This window comes from Micromys minutus (assembly GCF_963924665.1).
Source record: "Micromys minutus genome assembly, chromosome: 14".
Taxonomy (NCBI): Eukaryota; Metazoa; Chordata; class Mammalia; order Rodentia; family Muridae; genus Micromys; species Micromys minutus.
The window spans coordinates 4453347-4477100 of NC_137983.1; the positions used below are offsets into that span (position 1 = coordinate 4453347).

The 23754-nt window shown below is 41.2% G+C and overlaps 2 protein-coding genes across 3 annotated transcripts; both read right to left on the bottom strand.

Moving 5' to 3' along the window:
• Nucleotides 1-233: 233 nt before the first annotated feature.
• LOC308429538 (arylamine N-acetyltransferase 2) lies at nucleotides 234-8016 on the bottom strand. The gene is made up of 3 exons (XM_080928418.1): nucleotides 7994-8016; nucleotides 5280-5353; nucleotides 234-1290 (listed from the first exon to the last, which is right to left on the bottom strand). The coding sequence occupies exon 3, from the start codon at nucleotides 1282-1284 to the stop codon at nucleotides 412-414; it is 873 nt and encodes a 290-aa protein (XP_080784544.1). The 5' UTR covers nucleotides 1285-1290; nucleotides 5280-5353; nucleotides 7994-8016; the 3' UTR covers nucleotides 234-411.
• A 1939-nt stretch (nucleotides 8017-9955) lies between these two features.
• LOC308429451 (arylamine N-acetyltransferase 1) lies at nucleotides 9956-22731 on the bottom strand. Of its 2 annotated transcripts, none has more exons than XM_080928293.1 (2): nucleotides 22631-22731; nucleotides 9956-11963 (listed from the first exon to the last, which is right to left on the bottom strand). In XM_080928293.1, exon 2 carries the CDS (start codon nucleotides 11955-11957, stop codon nucleotides 11085-11087), a length of 873 nt encoding a protein of 290 aa, XP_080784419.1. In that variant the 5' UTR covers nucleotides 11958-11963; nucleotides 22631-22731; the 3' UTR covers nucleotides 9956-11084. The 2 variants fall into 2 exon arrangements, with proteins under 2 accessions (XP_080784419.1, XP_080784420.1); XM_080928294.1 differs by having other exon boundaries at nucleotides 22601-22712.
• Nucleotides 22732-23754: the final 1023 nt, after the last annotated feature.

Here is a 23754-nt window from a genome sequence, read left to right on the forward strand (position 1 = left end):
GAGATTAAGATACGCACTGCACAGACAACTATCCTGAGAGTGTTCTAAAACCTCATTGTTCTCGATGGGCCACAGTCTCAGTCTGGTTGACTCAGTGCACTGTGTCAGGTGTGGTGTTGATGAATCTGTGAAATCCTTTCTGTAGGTAAAAAAGGCCAAAGAAGGGAAGTGGAAAATCATTGTTAACTGAAACATGACTTTATTTATTTATTTTTTTAATTCATGTCAGGGCTCTTCTCAACCTCTGCACAAACATGCATCTTTCCTTGTGTCTCCATTGCGACATAAAATATTTAGTGCTGGGTATTTCCTTGCACACATCAACATTGTCATCAGTATCTACATGTCACCAGTTTGAGCATTTTATCATAAAGTCCAAGTACATGGAAAAACACCAAAACTATGCATATTCTAAATTGTGAAAAATCGATCACCATGTTTAGGCACAAGTTTTCTCTCTAAAGAAATCCCAAATATAGTTTTCAGTACATCTTCTATTTCTTCCTCAGTAAGACTCTTAAACTCTACAAGATCTACATTGTCCTTATAACTGAATCTTCTATAGGTGAGGGTGGAGCCAACCAAACAATGAACCCCTTCTGGGGTCTGCAAGGAACAAAATGATTTGCTTGTAAACACAGACGCTGGGGATGTCTGAAGATAAACATTCATGGACTCAAAATCCTCAATAGTGCGGGGCTCAAGAGTAAAGGAATAGATTTTACGATATTTGTTCATTTCAAGAAGGTCTGAGTTAACAAATTCTTGGTTTGGAACATACTGCTCTCTTCTGATTTGGTCCAAGTACCAAGTTCCATTCTCCTCTGTCAAACGGAAGATGGCAGGCACCTGAGGCTGATCCTTCCCTGATGTTAATTCCAGAGGCTCCCACATCTGGTAGGAACGACCAAACCCAGCATCAACAATGTAGTCCTTTCCACTGATGGTCACCAGAACTAGAAGGTGAATCATGCCACTGCTGTACTTATTGGCTAGAGTGTTAAAGACATACCCTCCCAGCATTGTGGTTTCAAAGCCCATTTTGGTCAGAGCCCAGTGCAGCAGATGATTAACCTGGAGACACCACCCACCCCGCTTCTTCTTCACAATTTGATCAAAGATGGCTTCTAATCTCAGCTCCATGGATTCTCCACAATGGATGTTCAAGTTCTCAAAGGGAATAGTCTGTATCTGGTGTTGAAGGATTTTAGTTAATGTTTCCAAGTCCAGTTTGTTCCTGGAGTTCTGATAACCAATTCTTTCAAAGTACGCTTCAATGTTCATGGTTTCCTAAGGCAAGGTAAACAAGCCAAAACAAACATTACTATGTTTGCTTGTCAATTTACTGGAGTGTGATAACCATGGCTGGCACTCATTTTCAAGATTTAAAATATAAACAATGTTTACAGCTGTCTATATTATTTTGCTATTATTATATGAACTGACTACAATCGATATTCATAAAAGTTAAACAAGTGTAAAATGATCTAAGTAAACCGGGATGACTGTTTTCTCATTTGTTTGAAAGACAGGTCAAATGGTGATTCGTGATCCAGATAATAAATTACTTAGACATAGTATGCTCTGCTCTCTTCCTTCTGTATACTCAGAACAGGTACAAAGTAAAATGAAGAGTAAACAGTCAGGCAAGGACAAATCACAAAAAGATTCCAATTAGAACCCATTAAAATAGGCTTCTGAACAGTTGTTCATAGAATCAGAATTATGTCATACATTACACAGTTGTCATGGCACCATTTGCATAAGTATTAAATATCTAAGACTTAGAGCAAAGGGAATTAAGTTAGATGATCCCCGCCCCCATCTGGCTCCTTGGTACTGAGTCTACACTGAAGAGAGCAGACTGAGCGCTGGTCTATGGATGGCTGACCACCTAACTGCTGCCTGCCCATGACTGGGGAAGACGGAGGAACAATAATGACCTATAGAGGATAAGACTGCAGCAAATACTTGGAAACAAAAATCTGGCAGTACAGTAAAATAACAGACAAAAGCAACAGTCAGCTTTGGGGTTTTGTTTGAAGATTAAGTTTTGGACTGGAATTGAGATTTAGTACCTACCTGTAGATTCATAGCAAGTAAGTCAGTTTTTGGCTAGGGACTCAATACTAGGCAAATGTTGAAATAAAAAAATACCTGGGTATTCTGTAACTAAATATATTTCAATTGTATATTGATAATGACAGGGTTCCAGATAAAATCCAGTGGGTGCTTGGAGATTACATGGTATGAAAGGAGATGAAGGAAAATGCTATCAGCTTCACATGCAGAGTCACAGAGACATTATGCAAGAATGGAGCCTTCCTTCAGTCTGGTCATCAGTACAGACAAGACTTAGATAAGGGTGGTGAACATACTTAGATCCTCTGAGACTTCTGAGAAAGCACTTTAAATACATAGTTAAGTTCAAAGTAGGGTGTTGTTTTTTCATTCAAATTTATTAGACTGTTTCTCCTTTTGGTGCAAACTCTAGGTAGGACTGTTTGAAAATGACATATGACATGGCCTGGGAGGACAGCTTAGAGAGAGGAGGGCATTTGACTTCATGTCTGACCACCAGAATTTTTGATCAATGTAACTTGTAATTTGGAAGGAGAAAACCAGCTCCCAAGAATTTTCCCAACTGTCCAATACCTGTCATAGAATAGAAACCACAAGTAAATGTAAAATGTCACATATAACATTACTTTCCTTGAAAGCCCATTATGAGGAATCATAGGACATCACAAACACGGAAAGAAGACAATAGTGAAAAGTGAATATCTGAGTCACGCAGAGAAGCCTATAGAAAGGAGAATGTTGAAGGATAGAGACACTGTGATAGTTCCTAAGTTGGGACTTTCAGAAGTACCTGGATGTTTTTATAAGTATAGGGCCCAGAAGCAACAGCCCAGATCATTGGTTGCCATAGGAACAGCAAGGAGGGATGAACCATGTTCCACATCCCTGGTTTCTACCTACATACAGACTACACATGTGAAGTGTTGTTTTCAGTGGCTTCCCATGATGTAACCACTAAGCAGGGTACTAAGGGCAGGGAAGGAAAGTGACAGTCTCAATGTGGGTGCCACCAGAGAAGGTGAACAAAAATTTCCATGTGAAAGGCATGGTAACAAAGAGTCTCCTGTCATATTTATTTCTCTCACCTTTTCTGAATTGATAAATTCCAGTTCCAGTTGGACATTTTAATTGTCAAACTGGACTAAAGGGAGAAATTAATCATGGAGACAATGCTATGCATGCATGCTTATAAAGTGAAAACAATAAATGAAAATGTACCAGTTGACTGTCCTATTTTATAAACTATGCATCACAGGCATAGCAAAAAAAATTAAAAAAATCAAAATCACTAGAATTTATTTATAGGGTTGTAGCACAGAGTAGGATGTGGTCTCAAGAGGTGACAGATAAGATGACTAATCAATGTGCTTTATGCAACAAAGATTTTAAACTTAAAACCCAATTAGAGAAATAATACAAGGCATGACATTAACTGTAATGAGCAGTGCTCTATAGATAGAACACAGCATACAGTAACACATTAAGAATGTGTCATAACAGCTTGATGGTCATAGTCAAGGATAATGAAAAGATAAAGCCATGTATGTAAAAGATCAAGTATAGTGCTGATAGGCCTATGAGGCAGCCCAAGTTCCTAATATGAAAAGTATAAAATTGAGTGTCTGTCTCTGTGTGTGCACATATGTATTTGGGTTTATATGTGTGTATTATTGTGTGTCTGAATAAAAATTTTGCAAAAAATGTATTAGAAAAACAAGAGCAATAAAATTTTAAGGAAAAGCGAATTCTACTAACATGATATGTGAATATATCTATTTTCATGTTTAGAGTCTAAAATTAAAAAGAGTTACTCTAGCATCTGGAGGAGAATTAAGTAGTTCTTCATAAGGAAGGTGATATCAGCCGGCAACAGAGAGTTCCACAGAAACATGCAAAGCTAAAATAATGGAGCCCTGTCTACAATGTCCCGAAAGGGCACACTGTCCAAGATTGTTATTCTGTTAGCAGTTTGGTGAATCAAAATGTCAACAGGTATGTGGGGACCACAGGAAACAACCGTGAGCTTTCCTGGTGAAGTGCTTCCTCTTTCCCAGCCAGTGGAGAGGCAAATGTAAAGGAAAGCCAAGAAATTGAGAAGGGCAGAATGTTGAGATGCTATAAAATACTATGTGTCCTTAACATACAGGGAAAGAGTAAAAAGGGATACATGGTTCCCGAACAAGCCAATTTGTCTTAATCTATGTAACTCAATCATAAAGCTAGACTGAGAATTGATCAAAACTGAGAAGATCTAATGGACCATTAAAAAGTCAACATAGGAATATCTGCTTTTGCTATAGCTAATGTGAGTTGACAACATTCATATGGTAGTCAGCGAAGATCTCTACCAGTTCAATGGTTCTGGTGGGGCTGTGGGTCATGAGAAATTGTTTAATTCTCTCTATGAAAAAGACAAAGTCTGTCTTTGGTCAGACAAAGTAGATAGCACTCACAGACTGGTTTAACATCTTCTGACAGGAAAAGTCTTTGACTTTCATCTGTTGTCTATCGTGTGAACTGCAAACACTGGAATTATCTAGTCCAAAGTCCACCTAAGGCTCTGCAGTGGTGGTTAGCTATTTTCTGCTGTCATGATTAGAAAGCAACACAAATGTTAAGTAAAATACCCGAAGGAGGACAGCTCTGTTTTGGATCAGAGTTTCGGAGGTATCTGTCTATGGTGAGGGCTCCATTACTGTGAGTTTGAACAGCACACATGGCAAGGCAAAAATGTCATTTCATGGTTGCCAAAAAGTAGAGAAAAAGAGAAAGAAGCTGGTTACAAGACTCGGGGTAAGCCTTGAGTGAAAGACCCCAGTGATGCACTTGCTCCTACCAGACCCTACTTCCTAAGAACCCACTCAGCTGTGAACTCAATCCATTCATGAGGTGAGCACATTCACAACCAAATCATTGCCCAGTAGCTGCAGCAGCTGGGAATCAGCCTTCAACATTTGAGCTATTCATTTTATCCAAACCATAAGAAGAAAAACCCCCTAATATAGATATATACATGCACACACACACACACACACACACACACACACACACACACACACACACTCCCACGTGCGCGCCTCATATATCAATAAAGCTTGACTAATCTTTGACTAATCTTTATTGATATATGACGCAGGAATATATGCAGTAAAATAAGGATAGGCAAAGCTCGGGAAGAGTTGGATTGCACAACTTACCTAAAATGACAGAGATACACAGAAGGAAATACACTCTGGGACTGGTGATATGGCTCAGTGGATAAAGGCACTCACTAAAGACAGACAAAAGGACACAGTAATGAAGATAATAAGAACTAAGTGAAGTGCAAAATACACCATGATCAGATAAAACCTTTTACACCTAGTTCTCTCTATCAAACACAATGAAGAACAGAGAAGTGGCATCCTTGCAAACCCATGCACAGGCAGGCACAGGAACTTGGAGGGGATTCAAGACCAAAGTGAGCTTGTGAGAATCCTGTCAGTAATTCACTTAGCTTTGTAGATTGTTTTTTGTCATCCCTACCTTGTTTTAGGCATGGCCTTTATGCTTGCTTTTATATAACACTCCATGGGCTATTTGGAGGACTTTGAAATGGCTTCTGGGGCTCCATGTTTCTTTTCGTTAAAGCTGCATAAACAGTTGTCAAGTACGTGTTCTTCCAGCATAGCTCTGGACCAAGGACTTGTTGGTACAAAGTACTGAAAGCATAGCTTCTTGCTTTTGTGTGGGAAAACTTGTGATTTATAATCTATACAGGCAGATACACACACACACACACACACACACACACACACACACACACACACACACACACACACACAAGCACTTCCTCAGTTCACTCAGACAGATAACTTTGTCCCAGCATCTGATTTGGGGGAATTTGAGTTTGGCCATTTTCAAGTTCATTCCACAGAACGGTGATAACCAGATTAAAATACACAGTGTATTAAATTTCCAGAGGGCTTTCAGTACCCTATAAAAGTCTTGCAGCTTTATACAGATCACAGGATTATTTATTTAGTCAATTGACCAATATGCAATTGTTATACCAGCTGCTGTCATATGTCCCTAAATGACATGACATACCAATCACAAGTTGTCATTTTTGAATATAGCCCCAGAGAACAGGTAGGTGTGCAGAACTCTTCTTCTTTTATATCTCTATCTTTAGAACCTCTGCATCACTCATGAAAAACTCTGATTTTCTGTTGCTTTAGTAAGAGAACTCCTTATCCTTTGCCAAATGGAACTGTGAGCAAGAAGCCAACCTAGAAAACAATAGCGATCCAGAAGAAGAATGCCTATGATATGTTACTGACATACTAGTAGTCAGACTAGAAGCAGGATCACTATATTTATGGATTTATACAAGGGGCCTCAATATTATATGGATTACTGCCAATACTCCATGAAGTTACAATGAGAGCTAAGGAACTGCTTGTAATCTTGTGTGTATAGTTTCTTCTTCCTTATTTCCTTTTCTTTCCTCTTTCATTTCTGTTCCTGAAGCCAACATAATCCAACCCTTTTGATGACCCTAAGCAAACTTTTTGATTAACTGGGTAGAAGACATTAGGCTTGTTTGCTTGGCTGTATGCATGCCCAGAGTACTAACAAGGTGCCCTTTGATTGCAAAAATCCTATGTTGCATCTATGGCTTTGCTCCAGCAGCAAGGCAAGGGCAGTGATCCTACCAGGCAAACAATTCAATAGGGTTAGAAAAGGGACAGAGAAAAAGGGGCCACAGGTGAAAATGGAGATTCCACACAGTAGTCTTTTTCAGGTAGCTTAAAAAAATAAAATAAATGTTGGCAGAGTTGGCAGTTGTCTGTTCCTTTTTGGTTATTTTGTTTTTAAGTCAGGGTGGAGTCAGTTTCCTTGAGTCTGAAGCAGTCAAACAGGGGCTATAGAAAGGGCAGAACTGTTATCAGAAAAGAGCCAAACAAAGTGGTTGCCGTTAAGCCCACAGTGAAGAATAGACAGAATTCATGACAACAGGGTACATGGGCCATGGGCAGTTCACTGTGAGGACTCTTGGCATAAACTGGCACCACACTGCTGTATAATCCTGTAGACTATGTTCCAAGGTAAAGGCTCAGTCTGAAGTCACAGGAAGTAGTCGATTTCCTGTTATTACTGACAGTTCCTAAGGACACTACACACTTAGCCTTCTTTGAGCATGACAAAAGTCCCTCCAAGAATTCCTCGGTTAAATGCATCCCAGAGGGACTCCAATTGAAGGTTTCCTAAGTTGTTAATGCACCTCCTGAACACCCAGGAACTCTAAGTAAACACCATTACTAGTTCATTTGTGACTGACACGAAATCAGTATTAAAGGAAATAAATGGCTCTTCAAGTAGAATAGAATGTACGTGGCTGTGACATACTTACACAAAACATTTGTCAAAATCATCTTTGTACTACAAAGTATTCATAGCTTGAGTTCAAAGTATTGTGCCAACCAAACCTTCTCTCTCTCTCTCTCTCTCTCTCTCTCTCTCTCTCTCTCTCTCTCTCTCTCTCTCTCTCTCTCTCTCTCTCTCTCTCTCTCTCCTCTCTTTTAATTAAATATTCTCTGTATTTACATTTCAAATGTAAATACATTCCCATCTCCCCTCCCTCTTGTCTTGCTTCCTTAAAGGTGCTCCTTCTCCCAATTTCCCTCTCCCACCCTGGGGTTTCCCTGGAATGGGAAAAAAGAGCCTTAACTGGACCAAAATCGTCTTCTCACATAGATTCCAGACAAGGCTATTCTCTGCTACATATGCAACTGGAGTCACCACCCAAACTTTCGAAACAACCTTGGGACTGGAGATACAGATCTGGATTGTGCTGTTCTCTCCTGGTGTTCCTTCTGGAGGAGGAAGAAATGCAGATCTCCAAGTCTTTTAGGGAGCCCCCACTTACCCAGCTACCAGAACTGAAACAAGTAGGACCAGGAAGCAAGCTGAGTGAGATCTACTTCCCTGATCTGCAAAGGAAGTGCTTTCATTGGCTGTCCAAGCTGCTCTGCCCTTTATGCTTATTTAAAAACTAACTCAAAGATTTCTGGGAAATGTAGTTGTAGGTTCTCACTTGCCTCTGGTACGCTCTTTCTCTAGTCCATTCTTTGGGTGAGATATCTTGTGATATCTTTACATTTCTTCTGATACCTTTGAATTGCACAGTTTATACTCTCAGGAGCTTGTGAAAGGTCAGAGCTTGAAATGGGCTCTGCCAAAGGAGATCAAGGACACAGGAAGAGGTTGTCCCATGTCTTTTGTGATTCTAATATATGATCCTCCTGGCGCAAATTTTTGTTTCCCTCCCTTTTCTTCTTCTGTTTCTTATCTTCAGGCCCTTCTACTTCTCTATCCAAAGGAACTATTGAATGTGTATGACGTGTGTCCGTACATGTGTTGCAAACACACGAGTTCTATGGTTGTATTTCTGTTTTTGATGTATACTAACAACCCTGGTAGATAATTTGTGCTGTTTCTTAGCTATTTCCTTGTACACTATAGTTTAAAGATGCCTTGGCACACAGTGTTCTTATATTCTTGGTAGTCAGAATAGATGTCTAAATTTATGCTTGGTGGCAGGGGAGGGGTGTGGAGGTGGGGTGTGTCTCAGGTGAGGAGGCTGAGGTATACAACCTATAGCTCAACATTTGTTTGTCCAATCGTGTCACTCTGACTCATGCACAGCCATACCTCTTCATGTGGTTCTGAGGGATTTTGCTTCCTTTGTTGACAACAACCATTGGTTTGCAGTCTGTTTGTATAGTTTTGTACCTAAACCAGCACTTCCAAACTTTTACATTACTACAAGCAACCAAAGCCCAATCAACAACAACAATAACAACAACCACAACAAAAAAGCTAAACTGTGGCCCATACCAGTAACATTAGCACTCAGGTAGTAAAGGGAGGACCATAAAGAACTCAATGTCATCCTGAGCTACATAGCAGTGTCAAGGCCAGCTTCGGCTACAAGAGCCTGATCTCACACTCACAAAACAAAACAATCACCCCTGTGGCAAAGTAACTTTTATCTTTGGTAATATCTCAGGTCTTGTTTTTATGTTTAGATAAATATGATCCCTACCAAATGAAGACTGAGAAGTATAGTGGGCCATCCAGTGAGATCTAGAACCCTGGCATTGGAATCTGCAAGGGGGAGTGTATTCAAGAGGCTTCTGGGCTGGATTACTGGGGGATAAAGGGTTTATTTTAAAAGTTATCAATAGCACCGGCATATAGATAAAGGAAAACAGAGGCTCTAAGAATTGTTCAGGCTCAGATCCATGGACAGACAGTTTGGCAGGGTCTCTGAAGAGAATAAGAGGATGTGGCAGAGGAGGGAGCCCCTTTTTATCCCTTTTGAGATGGGGGAAGTTAACAGCAAGAGCCTGCAGCCAGGATCTCTGGTTCCCAAGCAGGAATGTAGGTAGGGGCTGGGGATCAGGTCGTGTGATAGCAACTGTGTTGAAGCCACCACTTCAGTTGATGCTAACAGGCACTGGGACTTCCTGTTAGCCTGGGACTCTCAGACAATAAGGAACGTGTCAATCAGTACCCATGGCTATGAAAAGAAGTCTGATTCAAGTGCTGTGGCCTGCACAGAAGCTAGATTTGAACATGACCCTCTTAGGAAATCTAGTTAGAAAGCATGAAGCATGGAGAGGTTAAAGATTCTGATTCTGGGGCAGAAGCCATGCTTTTCCATCCCTGGTATCTATTCCCATCAAACACACAGGGGCTGCTGGCAATGTAAACAGAAGCTTAAGGAGTGAGGTAAAGAAAGCTATGAGACATAGAGATAATTACCACTACCGTTTATTCATCCAGAGCAAATACTTTCCTGTGTAGCAGTGCTTTAAACCATATTCTGGGCTTCCACCATATTAGACCAGCAGTCTAACTTGGGAACTAGCCCATATCTCTATATCTGTGGTCTTTACATCTGGTACATAAACATAGATACAGATATAGATATAGATATATAGATATAGATATAGGTATGTGTCTCAAACTTTTTTTCACATCTTGAATCAGATCCCCAAGTTTATTCAGTAATGAGCTCAGGATGTGACCTCCAAGATCCACTAAAAACTGTGTTTATTTCCTTTTAATCTAAAGTATAGAATGAAGCAGAAGACTGTAGCAGGGTTATTACACTGGGGTGAAAGTGACACACTTCTTACAGAGAACACCCACCCTTATCAATACCTCCAAAAAATTTTAATCCATTATCTTAGTCAATTATATTTTAATACATTTAACATTTAATACACTTGACCAACAGTGTTTTTTCAGAAAACATATGTTATAGGCTATAAAAATTATTACATGAGGTATAAATCACTTGATTCTAAATACTAGTATTCTTGTAGTTTTGAAAACATCAAATACAAAAAAAACTCTCTGCAAAATTAACTCTGGAAGAACTTCTAAGCCATATCGTTGTCTTGGCACCTACTCATAAAGCCCGGGTGCACTGGCCTGAGGTCTGTTTTGAGGATTGGGAAGGCACCTGGATCTGAAATGATGTCTTATTCTTCTTTACTTCATTCTGATCCTAAGTTGTGAAGGTTACTCCTTGTAAACCTTCACATTAGATTTAGTCTGGCTGAATTTAATACCTGCTGTTCTCTGATCATTCATATTCAAACTTTTTTTATGTGAGTTCAACAATAAAATGATGTTGGGAGGTTTCTTGTACAGATAAACATGGCTGCCATGATTTCACATCCTAGTTAAGTAATGTTTGTTGATTCATGTTGCAAGGATTGTTGTTCCACCCATTAACAGTTTTATTTAACTATAACCGGTGATAATTTTACTGCTGAAATGACAGAACAATAAGGATTTCTTTTTTATAAAATATAGGAAATAGAAGTTACAAGTGATTCATTGATCTATACTGAGCTGGGTGATTTCTGTCATGGGTACATTTGCATATGCTTAGATTGTTTAAGACTATGAAATAATAATGGAAAACAATTTTGCTCCTTACCCTAAATAGTAAAAACCAGCTCACCACGTTTGGGCACAAACTTTCTCTCCAAAGAAATGCCAAATGCGGTTTTCAGTATGTCTTCTATTTCTTCCTCATTCACATTCTTAAACTCAACCAAATCTACATTATCCTTATAACTGAATCTCCTACTTGTAAAGGTGGAACCCACTAAACAGGAAACGCCTTCTGAGGTCTGCAAGGAACAGAACGATGTGTTAACAAACACAGATGCTGGGGATGTCTGAAGGTAGGTATTCACATATTCAAAATCCTCAATAGTGCGGGGCTCAAGAGTAAAGGAATAGATTTTACGATATTTGTTCTTTTCAAGGAGGTCTGAGTTAACAAATGCTTGATTTGGAATATATTGCTCTCTTCTGATTTGGTCCAAGTACCAAGTTCCATTCTCTTCTGTCAAACGGAATATGGCAGGCACCTGAGGCTGATCCTTCCCAGATGTTAATTCCAGAGGCTCCCACATCTGGTAGGAACCTCCATAGGCAGAGTCCACAATGTAATCCTTCCCACCGATGGTCACCTGTACTAGAAGGTGGATCATTTCACTGCTATATTTGCTGACTGAAGTTATGTAAACATACCCTCCCAGCATTGTGGTTTCAAAGCCCATTTTGGTCAGAGCCCAGTGCAGCAGATGATTAACCTGGAGACACCACCCACCACGCTTCTTCCTCACTATGTGGTTGAAAATGTCCTCTAAGTCCAGATGCATGGCCTCTCCGCAATGCATATTAAGATTCTCAAATGGAACTGCTCTCATCTGGTGCTGAAGAACTTCAGTTAATGTGGCCAAGTCCAATTTATTCACTGAGTTCTTGTAACCAATCCTTTCAAAGTACTCTTCGATGTCCATGGTCCCCTAAGGCAAACAGGATGAAAGCAGACAAACATTACAACAATTCTTGCCCATGTCCCAGAGTCTAGTTGTTCTAGAATGTACTGTTAACATGTATACATGATGAATGTGTCTAAGTATCTCACAGGAAGCCATATCCTTTCTATTCCATGGCTTGCTTTGACCCGCAGTTCATTAAATACTCTCAGTGAGTCTTAAAGGAAAGTTTTGCTATTTTTTGTATCTTTCAAGATTTTGAAGGTAGAAAGTAAAACTAAATAACCAGTCAAACAACAGATTAGATGTGCTTGTGCTTACCTTGGTGATAAAAGGTAAATATTGCCAAAATGAACATTCAAGAAGGTAATCACCAAAAATAGAAGAATTATCCATTGGAGGCCATAGTGGCCATGCTGAGAGACCCATTCTATGACTCCACTTAACTGAGTGCTGAACAGAGCTTCCTACTCAAAGATTTACAGGGACTGATCAGTTCATTCCTTCACTGAACAAGCTTAACAAATATCCTCTAGATACTTGCTATGTTTCATTTCCCTCCAAAATTTCCGATTTCAGTGAGCATTAAAATAACACATAAACAAATCAAAAACAAAAAAGAGGAGCGTGGTAGCTGTTCCCAGGATACCTAAAATAGAGAGGGAGGTACAGAAAGAGTTTTGATGTGAACTAGTACGGGTGAAGAAAGCATCACTCGTACTTGAAGGAGCCCTGTCAGTATATGTGAAGATGGTAGCTCCTAGCGGAAGGGGTGGATAGAAAGTTGTAGTGGAATTTTACACTAATTTATTAAGTAATAAAGAAGACAAGAAGCCAATCATTGAGCAAGAATTAGGTGTGTCTTCTAGATCAGAGAGGAAGGGGGAAGGCAGGAGGAGGGGACTTCCTTTTGGATGGTGGGAGCAACGCAGACAAGATGTAGGCCAGGAGCTGTTTGTGTGGTGCAATCCACCTATCCATCATCAGAAGATTTCTAACAGAATAGTTGGTGAATTTAGGACGCTAGATTCTGCGCCCAGAGATTGTGCTATCTGCTGATTCTAAACTACGATTATCTGGTGCTTTCCTTCCCTTTCAACTGAGCTCCAGGAAAAGGTAAAGCACGGAGGAGAATGGGTCTGTGAGAGTGCTCGCAGCTAGCCTTGGACATTTGGGACTGCTGAGCGGGTTTGGCAGCAGCCATCACCATTGGGGCGGAGAATGCCAATTCAGAGCTCTGGGGACAGGCTTTGGCAAAAGGGAAATATGCAGTCTCGGGGCTATGTGCCGTGCTGGGAACAGACCAAGACCACTGGCTGTTGCCTAGCAGGCGACGGTGTGGGTTGATTTGTCTTTAATCTTACCTGCAAAATAAAGTCTCAGTGAGTGTTCTAGAAAATGAGAGCGGCTGGGGCAGAGCCTGGAGGAGAGTGGACTGAGAGGAGCTCACACTATTCGCATTCCTTTTAGGTTCTGCCCCACACTTAACGGGCAACAGCCAGGTATGCCCAATTTTCTATGAAAGGGGCTGCTTGGCCCCATTGCTCTCTTATTCTCTCTCTCTCTTCCTCTCTGCCCTTTCTCCCTTTCTCCCCATCCTCCTTCCCTCTCTGTCTCCATGTCTTCTTGGCAGGCCCTCCCTCCCTTCCTATATACCTGTCATGTGGCTGGTACCTCAGGGGGATGGGATGCCTCAGCCTGGGCCTGATGAGGGACCCCTCTCTCCACACTATATGTAGCTCTGTCAAACATATCCTTGGGTCTTTTTCATTTTTATAGAACACAACACTTACTGTTAGAAATATCTTTCTGGCCAGTGGGGAGTTTTGCTGGAAATGAGATGTACAATTCAAATGATAGAAGGCTTAGAGGAGCGTGATACTGTCACACTACCTGCTGAAGTCAAAATGAGTTTTCTGGCTAACCTATGGATCATGTTATATCTATATGAACCAGCATCAATGATACCAATTCAAAACAATTACACCCCAGGGTCAGTGCCTGACTTGTGATATGTGTGTAGTTCAAAGGCATTGGTGAGATGCTATTGAGAGACTTATCTTCTCCAGAAGAATCAAATCTATTGTAATGATAAAAACACACCAACATTAACAAAGAGTTTGCAAGGGAGGAGGAGGAAATCAGTGCCAATGCTATTAGCTGTCAGGTAATACAAACTCTCCACTTCTGAAAATCACTTTAATTAATCTATGTAGAAAGTGTTTGGTAACCTGCTACCCAAGAGCCTTGCTTTGTTGAGACTCTGAACATGGCAGCAGAACACAAACCTTGAGATGAAGCCCTTACACTCTGAAATGACACAGTACAGAAGGCCTGACCCCAGATCAATGGGGTTGATCTAGACACAGCATTTTCTTCTTATAGACATCCTCCTCCTAGTGTCAGGGTTTCCCACTTTCTCCAATGTCTGCAAAATCCCCCTACACCACTAGGTCTGTTATACCATCACCCTTCCTTGGCATTTAGACAACCTCTAAAATCTATTATTCAGTCCTAGAAAGAACACATTGTCAGAACATCTTAAACTCTCCCTGGCCCCTATCCCAGAATCTGCACGAAGTATCTCTGGAAGAGAAAGGCAGATTAAACCAAGTGGGGAAAGGTAGTTAGCCAGCATGCTTTCTATTAGGAAAATGCAGTTCTTTTTAAGTGCTATATTTATATATTTTTTTTTTCATCATCTTTATCCCTGGCTCTCCCCACGACCTGCAATTCTTTCCCGTGCCCCTTTTCTCCATGCATCTTCTCTTTAATTAAGAAAAGTTTCACTTAAGATAAATTGCCAAAAATGTACTGATTGAAAATCCATCAGAATGGAATTAGGTTTTGCTAGGTACCACGATACTTGTAGTCAACCCATAATTAGGTAGCTTGTGCTTAAGCATATTTTAATTATATATTGTTGAAGCTGAGATTTAAGATGAAATCATAAAAATATATAGAGTAGTTGCCAAGAAACTCAGAAATGAAACACTAATGGCTCCGCGTGTTGACTTGCAGCGTCTCTGTGAAGCCATGGATTTCTCCCTGTACACTTCATTATCCGGATGAAAAAGAGCTAGAACATGGAAGAAGCCCACTGAGATCTCTTAGGCTCCTCATACCTGTAATGCTAAGTGCAATGCAGGCTGATTGTCAGGTTTAATGTCTTATGTTTCTTCTTCTTGCTGAAAACTGCAGAAATAATAAAAACAACTTCAAAATACATATGACATGGTTTTTAATCTCTTTTTATTTGCATGTGTCTGTGTGTGCCTTTAGTTCATGTGCACCACATGGATGTAGATAATCACAGAGACCAAAATCAGACCCCCTGTAACTATGATTACAGACGGTTGTGAACCATCTGATGTGGCTGTTGGGAACTGAACCCAGGATCTCTGCAAAAACACTACCTGCTGTTGACTGCTGAGCCATTTTTGTCTGGCCCCAACACAGCTTTTCTTAAAGACAAAGTGGTAGTTTTATGTGGGCAGTAAGTTATGAAAGATCCCCCAATATTCTGAAAAGAGGGAACTGACTACATAGTAAAGTGAACATCCGATGTACATGGGGACGTTTACTCAGTGATTATGGGTGTTGGTAGCATCCCCACAGACACTACATTGTGAGGTCCAGAAGTCATGAGTCATCTAGCAGCCAAGCAGATGACTAACTGCCATGGGACAGCAAGTGCAGATACCAAAACTAGTGTGCAGCATCAGCAGCTGATCTTCCTGTAGGGGATGACTGTATTTGGAAGTACTGAAGAAGGAAAACAAAGTAATACATCAATACTGGTTGGGAAGGAGAGAATAACCATTTACAATGAGAATATCCATGAACAAGTTCCTTGTCAAATTCATTGTTTTTTTCTTCCTCTGGCAAGACTGAGGAGTCCAAACTTAACAACAGTCAAGTAGCATACCAGCCACAGTTGATCTGATAAACAAATTAATCCAGAGGTAACAATATGAATGCATGAGTATAATTACAAAGCAAAATGAAAAATACACTAGGCAACTGGGAGAAGGAAGAAAAGACATACATATGAAATATTCCGTACCTAGAAATACAACCATTAGAACTAATAGAAAAAAAAGAGCAATACAAAAATTCCTTATAGGTATTTGACAGTACAGAATCTCAATAACCAAGACCTAAAAAGAACCTGATATGACAATGCATTTGGGGGCTAGGAGATGGCTCAGTCTGTAAAGTAAGGTAAGCCTGAGGACCTGAGTGGAGACCCACAGCCCAGGCATGCACCTTTAACAGCAGTTACACTGGAGCTACACCCACCCAGTGCAGAGGAAGTAGGCAGTGGAGATAGATGAATCCAGCTCCATGAACTCTAGGCTTACTGAGAGACCTTTCTCAAAAATAAAGCTGCAGAGTGACTAACCGTGGCATCAGAAGTCAGTTTGTAGTCTCTTCAGGCACACAAGCACTCATCCAAGTGATCACACACTTCAGAAAGAGGGAGAGTTCATTTTCTTTTGCAGGTTGGCCTTCTCGAGCCATAGCTAATGGCTCTGTTGGTTCAACTCTGTGGTGGCACAACGTAGCAAACTATACTGTGCAGAAGGCTTCTTGGTTTGCTCAATCTGAGAAGCAAAGCTAAAGATAGGAAGACACCAGCCTCCCCAAATCCTCTTAAGACTGTACCCTGAAGAGTTTGAAAGTGTGTGACTTGCAAATCACAGCATAAACTGGAAGAAAACCTGTTGCAATGAACCTTTTGATGGTCCTTATTCGAACTACAGTGTTCTTCCCTCGGTCGCATGAGCTTATGTTCCTCTTTAAATGCAGAATTTATTTACTCCATATCCAAGACCCCAAAAGATTAATTGTCCAGTATCACTCAAAAGTTCAGCTGGCAGCCTCTGTGCAGACTTCAGATGAGTTCCATGCTGATGAGAAACAATGTCCCACTCTCATTCCAAAAGGAGGACATAGGTCAATAATAAGAAACAGTGAAAACAGAGATAAGATTCTAGCAGGACAAAGTGTTAGCCTGAAGTATCCTTATTAAGAGTTGAGAATCAAAAACAAAACAAAACAAAACAAAACAAAAACAAAAACAAAAAAAGCAAAACAAAACAAAAAAACACACACACACACACACAAAAAAAAAGAGTTGAGAATCATGGAAAGAAAATCTGGCTTTATGGACATCCCAGTCAAACCATTCTGTTATTACAAGTGACCTTCCTCTTCTAGGCTTCTTCTAGTAATCCTTTCGATAAACATATTGCTTTCCTGCATACGAAACATTATGTTTTCATTTGATCAGAGGACAAAAATAACACATTGGTGGCACAAAGGTTTCCACGGACATGATATGCAAAGACCACAAGACTTACCAGTCTGAAACCTAAAGGCATGTCCTAGATTGAGGTGCTGTGGCCAGTACCTATGCTTCCTGATCCAGGTTCCCTGCAGTAGCTGACTTAGTTAATTGCTTTAAATTATAAGGAGGTTCTTTCAGCTACTTGATCATTTGGACCATTTGGGGAACATTCTTTTCGGTTCAGTTAATCTAATCCTTTGGTTACAAATGACCCTCATCTCCTGGGCCCTGATCTATAAATTGTCCTGTAGTATTTTGGCAAACATGAGTACTATGCAAGTCAGATATTCTTTTTTATAGAGCAGTACCGACAAGTTACTGGCTCCGTTGTACTCTAGGTTGTGATGACCAGTGTGTCCAGAGATTTTGAAAAACGAAAGAAAATCTAAGACTAAAGATCAGGGCAGTCTTTTTGTCTCCTTGTCTCTTTTTATTGGAGTTTAAAAAAAAAAAAGTAGTTGGTTCTATTCATTAATACTATAGTCACATTTTACAAAATAAAGTTCATTTCAAACAAGTCCTAAAATACAGTGGTAATCCAATCTCTTACAGAATGTCTCCATACTGTATGGGTGGTATGGGCTCCCAGGGCTTGAGAAACCATACTCCCATGGTCTTACTCTCTAGGCTACACCAGGGTTTCTGAGAGCAGCACCAGTTGCAGGCTGCAGCTGGCCCTTAGGGATATTTTACAGCATGAGCTTCTCTTAACTTTCTGGATCTCCAGTACAGCCAAGCTACCCTCATCTGTGAACCAGTGTGCTGGTCTCTGATTACACCAATCCTCCCCTTTCACACACTGCCTAGCTTCCCAGAATTATTTTGAAATCTGAGTAGAAACCTGTATGCCTGTGACTCTGCTGTCATTTTTTTAAGTGTGTGTGTGTGTGTGTATTTGTGTATTGGTGGAAGTCGGAGGATGACTTGAGAGAACTGGTTATTTCCTTTTATCATGTGGTTTGTGGGTTTGAAACTCAGATCACCAGACTGGGTGGTGGTCACCCCACACCCACACCCACACATACACTCAAACATACTCAGCAGTCATGCTAGTGCAGACTCTTATGTAGAACACTAGGTCTGCCACTAGTGCCCATTAGACCCACAGCTGGACTGAGTTTTTACTGGCAGCAGCTTAAAAAATTCATTATGTAATCCAAGGAGGTACCAGAAGGGCACAGTTCCTTTCTTATCTAAATACTGCCCTAGAAAACAGTGGAGGCAACTTTTCATTTTTACAACTTTTGAGACTGAGAGGAAGGAGACCGAGCCCTTTCTAGAGATGCTTCCAGAACATCCTTCCTAATGTCCTAGCGGTTGTGCTTGCCTTTTTCTTTTTACGAAACTCAAGAACTGCAGCTCTTATTCATGAAACTTCTTATACGTGCCTGCTATGGCTGAATTGCAAGTTTTCCAAATCTTGCAGCTCTGATTCTTGCTGAGCTCAAGTTGCACTGAGTGGCTGCAATCAATTGATAATATTTATGTCACTCCCTGAACTCTGTGCTGCCTTGAAATCTCCTCCATCCAATAAATTACCTTGTTACCTCAAGCTTATCCTAATACAAAGCCTCAGGGGATCTTTTGACGTGGTGTGACTTGGGTAGGCTCTAGCCGAATTTGTTGCAGTAAATATTAAAAATGATTGGCGGCTACCAGTTCCCTCACGTTCTTACTCTGTGCAGAGCCACAGGCCACTGAGCCGGAACCGTGTGCTCTGGCTGCTTTTCTGTCACAGTCCGCTAGCTGCCCTCTCCTGGCTGTCTCTCTCCTATCTGGAAACTTTGCTCACATTGCCCACAGCCAGGTAAAATCATGACTCAATAATCAATAATTTATCAATTAGATTTATACGTTAAGTTTTTAATTCACTATTCATCCACATAACAAGCTTACAACCAACTGAGAAAGATATAAACCGCCCTCTTTAGATAAGACGAATTGATTTATAGAAACATTAAGGATAATATACCTACTTATCGACAATTAAGACCACCTGGATCTAGATCCTCCTTCTTCGGCTTCATGTTGTTTCTCCTTTTTCTTCCTCTCTCCCGCCTTACAAAAACTTTGTCCCTGTCCCAACTCTACTGTCCTATCATATATCGCCTTGACATCGACCTACACCAATTCCCAGTAAATTCTTCCTTCTTTCTGAAACCTCAATCACATGTCACCCTCCACAGCATTAGGCGCTTTGAAGACCACTCCATCACATCAATGGTCTGCTCAGAGCACTCCTGCACTTCTCAAAGTATTTCCCCAAACTCCCCAAGACTCGTTTGTGAGGCAAATCCAAAGGTTTTTGGGCCACATTGTGAGAGTCACAGCAATGGGTCCTCAAGCCCTATTTATTTTATCGTTTTGGTTTTCAGTTTCTGCAATAAAGTAGCAAGGATAAACAACTAAAACAGAAAGGATGTTTTAATTTTGTTTCCCAGTTCTGAGACCATGTCTGTTGTCCCCACTTTGTTGAGGCCTCTTCTGAGGGACTGTGTCCTGGCAAGCATCATGTTGTAGAACAAACTTCTCAATTCATGACATTAGGAAAGTAAAAAAGAAGGAGGAGGAGGCAGAGGTCCCAACACCACAAGGTTCTATATCCTAGGGACTCTACCATCACCCAGTGGCAGAGTAGGCACTGAACCACAAATTTAAGGAATGTATTGTTGGAAGACCATAGCATCTCATGTTGGAGAGCAGCTCTGTAATTACCGTGAAAGACAATAAAAGACAAATCTATTCCAGAGTCAGAAGAGAGACAAAATGTAGAAATGACAAGCCCCCCAATACCACGGACAAGCAGAAATTAAAAGAGCAACAGCAAATGAATGTGAGGAGAAACAAGTGTGTGTGTGTGTGTGTGAGATGGGAAGGAGAATGGAAGACATTGTGTCTGACAAATAAGAGGGGCAGACTCCTGGAAAAGTCTGATGCTGAAATGTGTTGTCATTAAATTCTGAAATGTAAAATCGAAGAGAACTGCTTGGGCATGCAGCAAAGGAAGTACTTGATAGCAAAGAAATTCTCCATCTGGCACCAGAATGTTTTGCAGACATGTTCGGAGCTGAAATAATGAAACTGTGTCTCCACAGAATTGAAAGCGAGTTGCTGCCCTCAAACACTGCACTGTGAGTACTCCGTGGAGGGGAAGTGGGCACTCAAATGCTGACAAAAGTGAGAATGACAATAACTGTGCACACTCCCAAAGAAGTGATCCCTCTTCCTTGCTGAGGAAGAAATTATTGAAAAGGGGAAACTAAGAAGTGAGGGGCTCAGTGAGAGACTGCTGTGACTACGGGCTTTTCCTGCTTTTGAAATTTAACACAGAACGAACAGAAGAAATGGGTGATCCGTATGCCAGCCGAGAAGCACTGAGGCAGGAGAAATGGCTCAGTGGCAAAGACCTCTGGCTGCTCTTCCAAAGGATCCAGCTTCAGTTCCAGCACCCACAGAGCCAATCACAACCAGTTATGTGTGCAGGAAAACACCTACACACACACAATAAAACAGATGCTTGTCTAATATGGACACAGCCCTTAGTTATATCCTCAGCGCCGCAGAGAACAAATGAAGAAGCCTATGGCTGTGACGCCACCACTCAGGACGTGGAAGTGGTTGGGAATAAGAAGTTCAGGTTCATCTTTGACAACTCAGGGAGTACAGGACAGCCTGCTACTCGCAAGACCCACATCAAAACAAATATGGAACCTGAAGATTAAGAAAGACCAGAACTAGAAAGATCTGGTCCAGTACGGTCTCATTGGAACTACCAAAAAAATAAATGTAGAGACATTCAAATTAAATAGCTTATTTTAGCAGCCAGCAATTGGGAAAGCAAGCCAGAAGTATCGTATCCCAAGTGGTCCTATAGTCCAAAGAGGCAGTGGCTGGAGACAAATTTCTTAAAACAAAGGAAATGTATTCAGCTTATTAAAGAAGAAAGTCCTTAGACTCTAAGGCTTAGCACCTCACTGGTAGCTTCTGACTGGAACTTCACAGAGGCATGTGCTCTAGTGGCTTCTTAAAAATCATGTGATAGAACTTATTCTGATTAAAGTTCTGCAGGACCTTTTCTAAGTGTGAGGGAGAATGCAATAAGAAGGGTTGAAGCTGTTATAAAGTTTACTTTATATAGCTTTATAACATTGCGTATAACTTTATAATATTACTTTAAATCACTTTATAACATTACTTACACAAAGCAACCACACAACACTTACAGATGATACATACAAACGCCACTGGGTTGATGGTCTCCTTGACAGGCAAGAAGGAAAACGGTGAAACATATGGACCCCATACTGAGGGCAGGGGAACTGAGTAGGATTCAGGAGGGTCGGGTGGAATCATTGTTTAGATATGGGGTTAAGGGAAAGAACTTAGTAAAAGATAACAGCAGTTCAGAGAGTGGTCCAGGAAGCTTGTCCTGGAGGCCATTCAGCCCATGAGCCAGAAGCAAACCAGAGCACAGCACACAGGCCTCTTATTCTTGGACCTCATTTACTTGGAAGGGACCTGGCCTCTATAGAATTCTGAACTGTGTTCATGGCTCTCTCCATAGTCTGATTGACAGTGATACCTGTCACTGACAGGCCTTAGGCCCCCTTTCCACTGCTCTTTCCAGCATGGAAGAAATTGCCTACGAGCAAACCCCTGGATATCACAGATGCCCAGTCTAACGAGGCTGGACACTTAGGGCTGTTGGGCGTTTTCTCCTCAGCTAGTGCAAATTGAGCAAGAAGTGCTATCAGTCTGCTCCATGCACCATTAACTATGTCCTGTGGGACTCTCCTGTGGGAGACAGAGGACTAGTAGATATCAGTATCAAAAGGCCCCCTGAGGGTACAACTGTGACAGTGCTCTCTTGACGCACACTGAATCCTCACAACAAACCTTGTAAGCAGGTACCATCATTGGCTCTCATTTCACTGTTAGGAAACCGTTTTAGACAATCTAAAGAGACTCACTCAAATCCTCACTAGTAAAATGTGTCCTTGCTATGCCAGATATCTGAGCCCAGCATCCCTTATTCCTGCATCCCTTATCCCAGCATCCCTTATTCCAGTGGTTCTCATGTTTTCCGTGCTGCGGCCTTTTAATACAGTTCCTAATGATGTGCCCACCCCAACCATAAAATTATTTTCATTGCTACTTCATAACTAATTCTGTAATGTAAACACCTGGTCTTAGGCCACCCCAGTAAAAAAGTCATTCAACAACCCCCCAGAAACTCGTGACCCACAAGTTGAGAACCCAACAGTGCTGTGTGATCATTTACACTATTAATTTCCAAGTATGACCCACAGACCTTTCTGAACAAGTTTAGAACTTGCCGTACAGGGCTGGGTGGAATTCTACTTCCTGGTCCTGCTGTGGAAACAGTGAATTCCTGGTTTTGAAGAACGCTGCGAGTCGGTACAGCAGCCAGGCAGCTCTGCTTACCGGGTGTAGCAGGGCCTGTGACCAGGAAGCTGGTGGAAGTATGGCCACTCCTAGCCAAGGTCTGCAGAGGAAGAGCTCATTGGCTGTCCTAATTGCCCTGCCCCAAGCCTGCTTAGAATAATCCCCTGGCTCTCTGGGAACTGTAGTTGCAGAGTCCTGCTTGTCTGTGGGCCACTTGGATCAGTTACTGAGAATGTCCTCAGGTTAGTACTGTCTGATGATTCTCCTGCTTCGGGTTGTGAGAGGGCTCTGCGACTCATGTTGTTCCTGACCGCAGTGAGCCTGAATCAGACAATTCCTGAGTGTTGTGGAAGGTCGGAACATGGAAACGGTCCAAGCAAAGCAGATCTAGTCCCTCGAGGCAGGAGAGGCTGGTATATTTATTCACACTACCAGCTTACCACAGTCTTATTATTCCAATCGATCTTTCTTTCCAATCCCAAAACACTTCCTTCACATCTGTGCCCCGAGACACAAGGTAATGTCAGACATGTGTCTATGGATGTGATATTAGTGCTATTCTGTTTGTATTTTCACGTACAGTAATGGTATTAGAGTACAATTCTTGATGTGTCTTAGATAGATCCATCTGCTATAAATCTATGTTATACATAATATGATATTTATCTAATTTATAAACGTAATATGTACCTATAACATACATAATTTATATTAGTATAGCAAAGTTGAGTTTTATTAGGGAATCTTTAAGACAATTTGTTTTTATTGTATCTCTTCACACTTCTTTCCCATCTCCTTGTCCTCCCTCAGGCCCTCCCATATCCACGAATTCCCCTCTTTCCTCAGATGACGGATGATCTTCTCCATCCTTTTTATTTTTACTTTTTTCAACCCCCCCCATTCCCTTCTCATAGTCTCTGATGTAGTTTCATAATCGATGCCCATTCTCACCTCTTCTCTGTACATGCACATAGTCCTTAAAGGTTCGGGTCTGCATATGAGAGAGCGCGCGCGCGGCCCCACTTAATACAACACTTGCAAGTTCTGTCAATTTCCGAG

Excerpts from the sequence above, each read along its gene's own strand:
- LOC308429538 (XM_080928418.1), bottom strand. The coding sequence starts at position 1,284 with ATGAACATTGAAGCGTACTTTGAAAGAATTGGTTATCAGAACTCCAGG.
- LOC308429451 (XM_080928293.1), bottom strand. The coding sequence starts at position 11,957 with ATGGACATCGAAGAGTACTTTGAAAGGATTGGTTACAAGAACTCAGTG.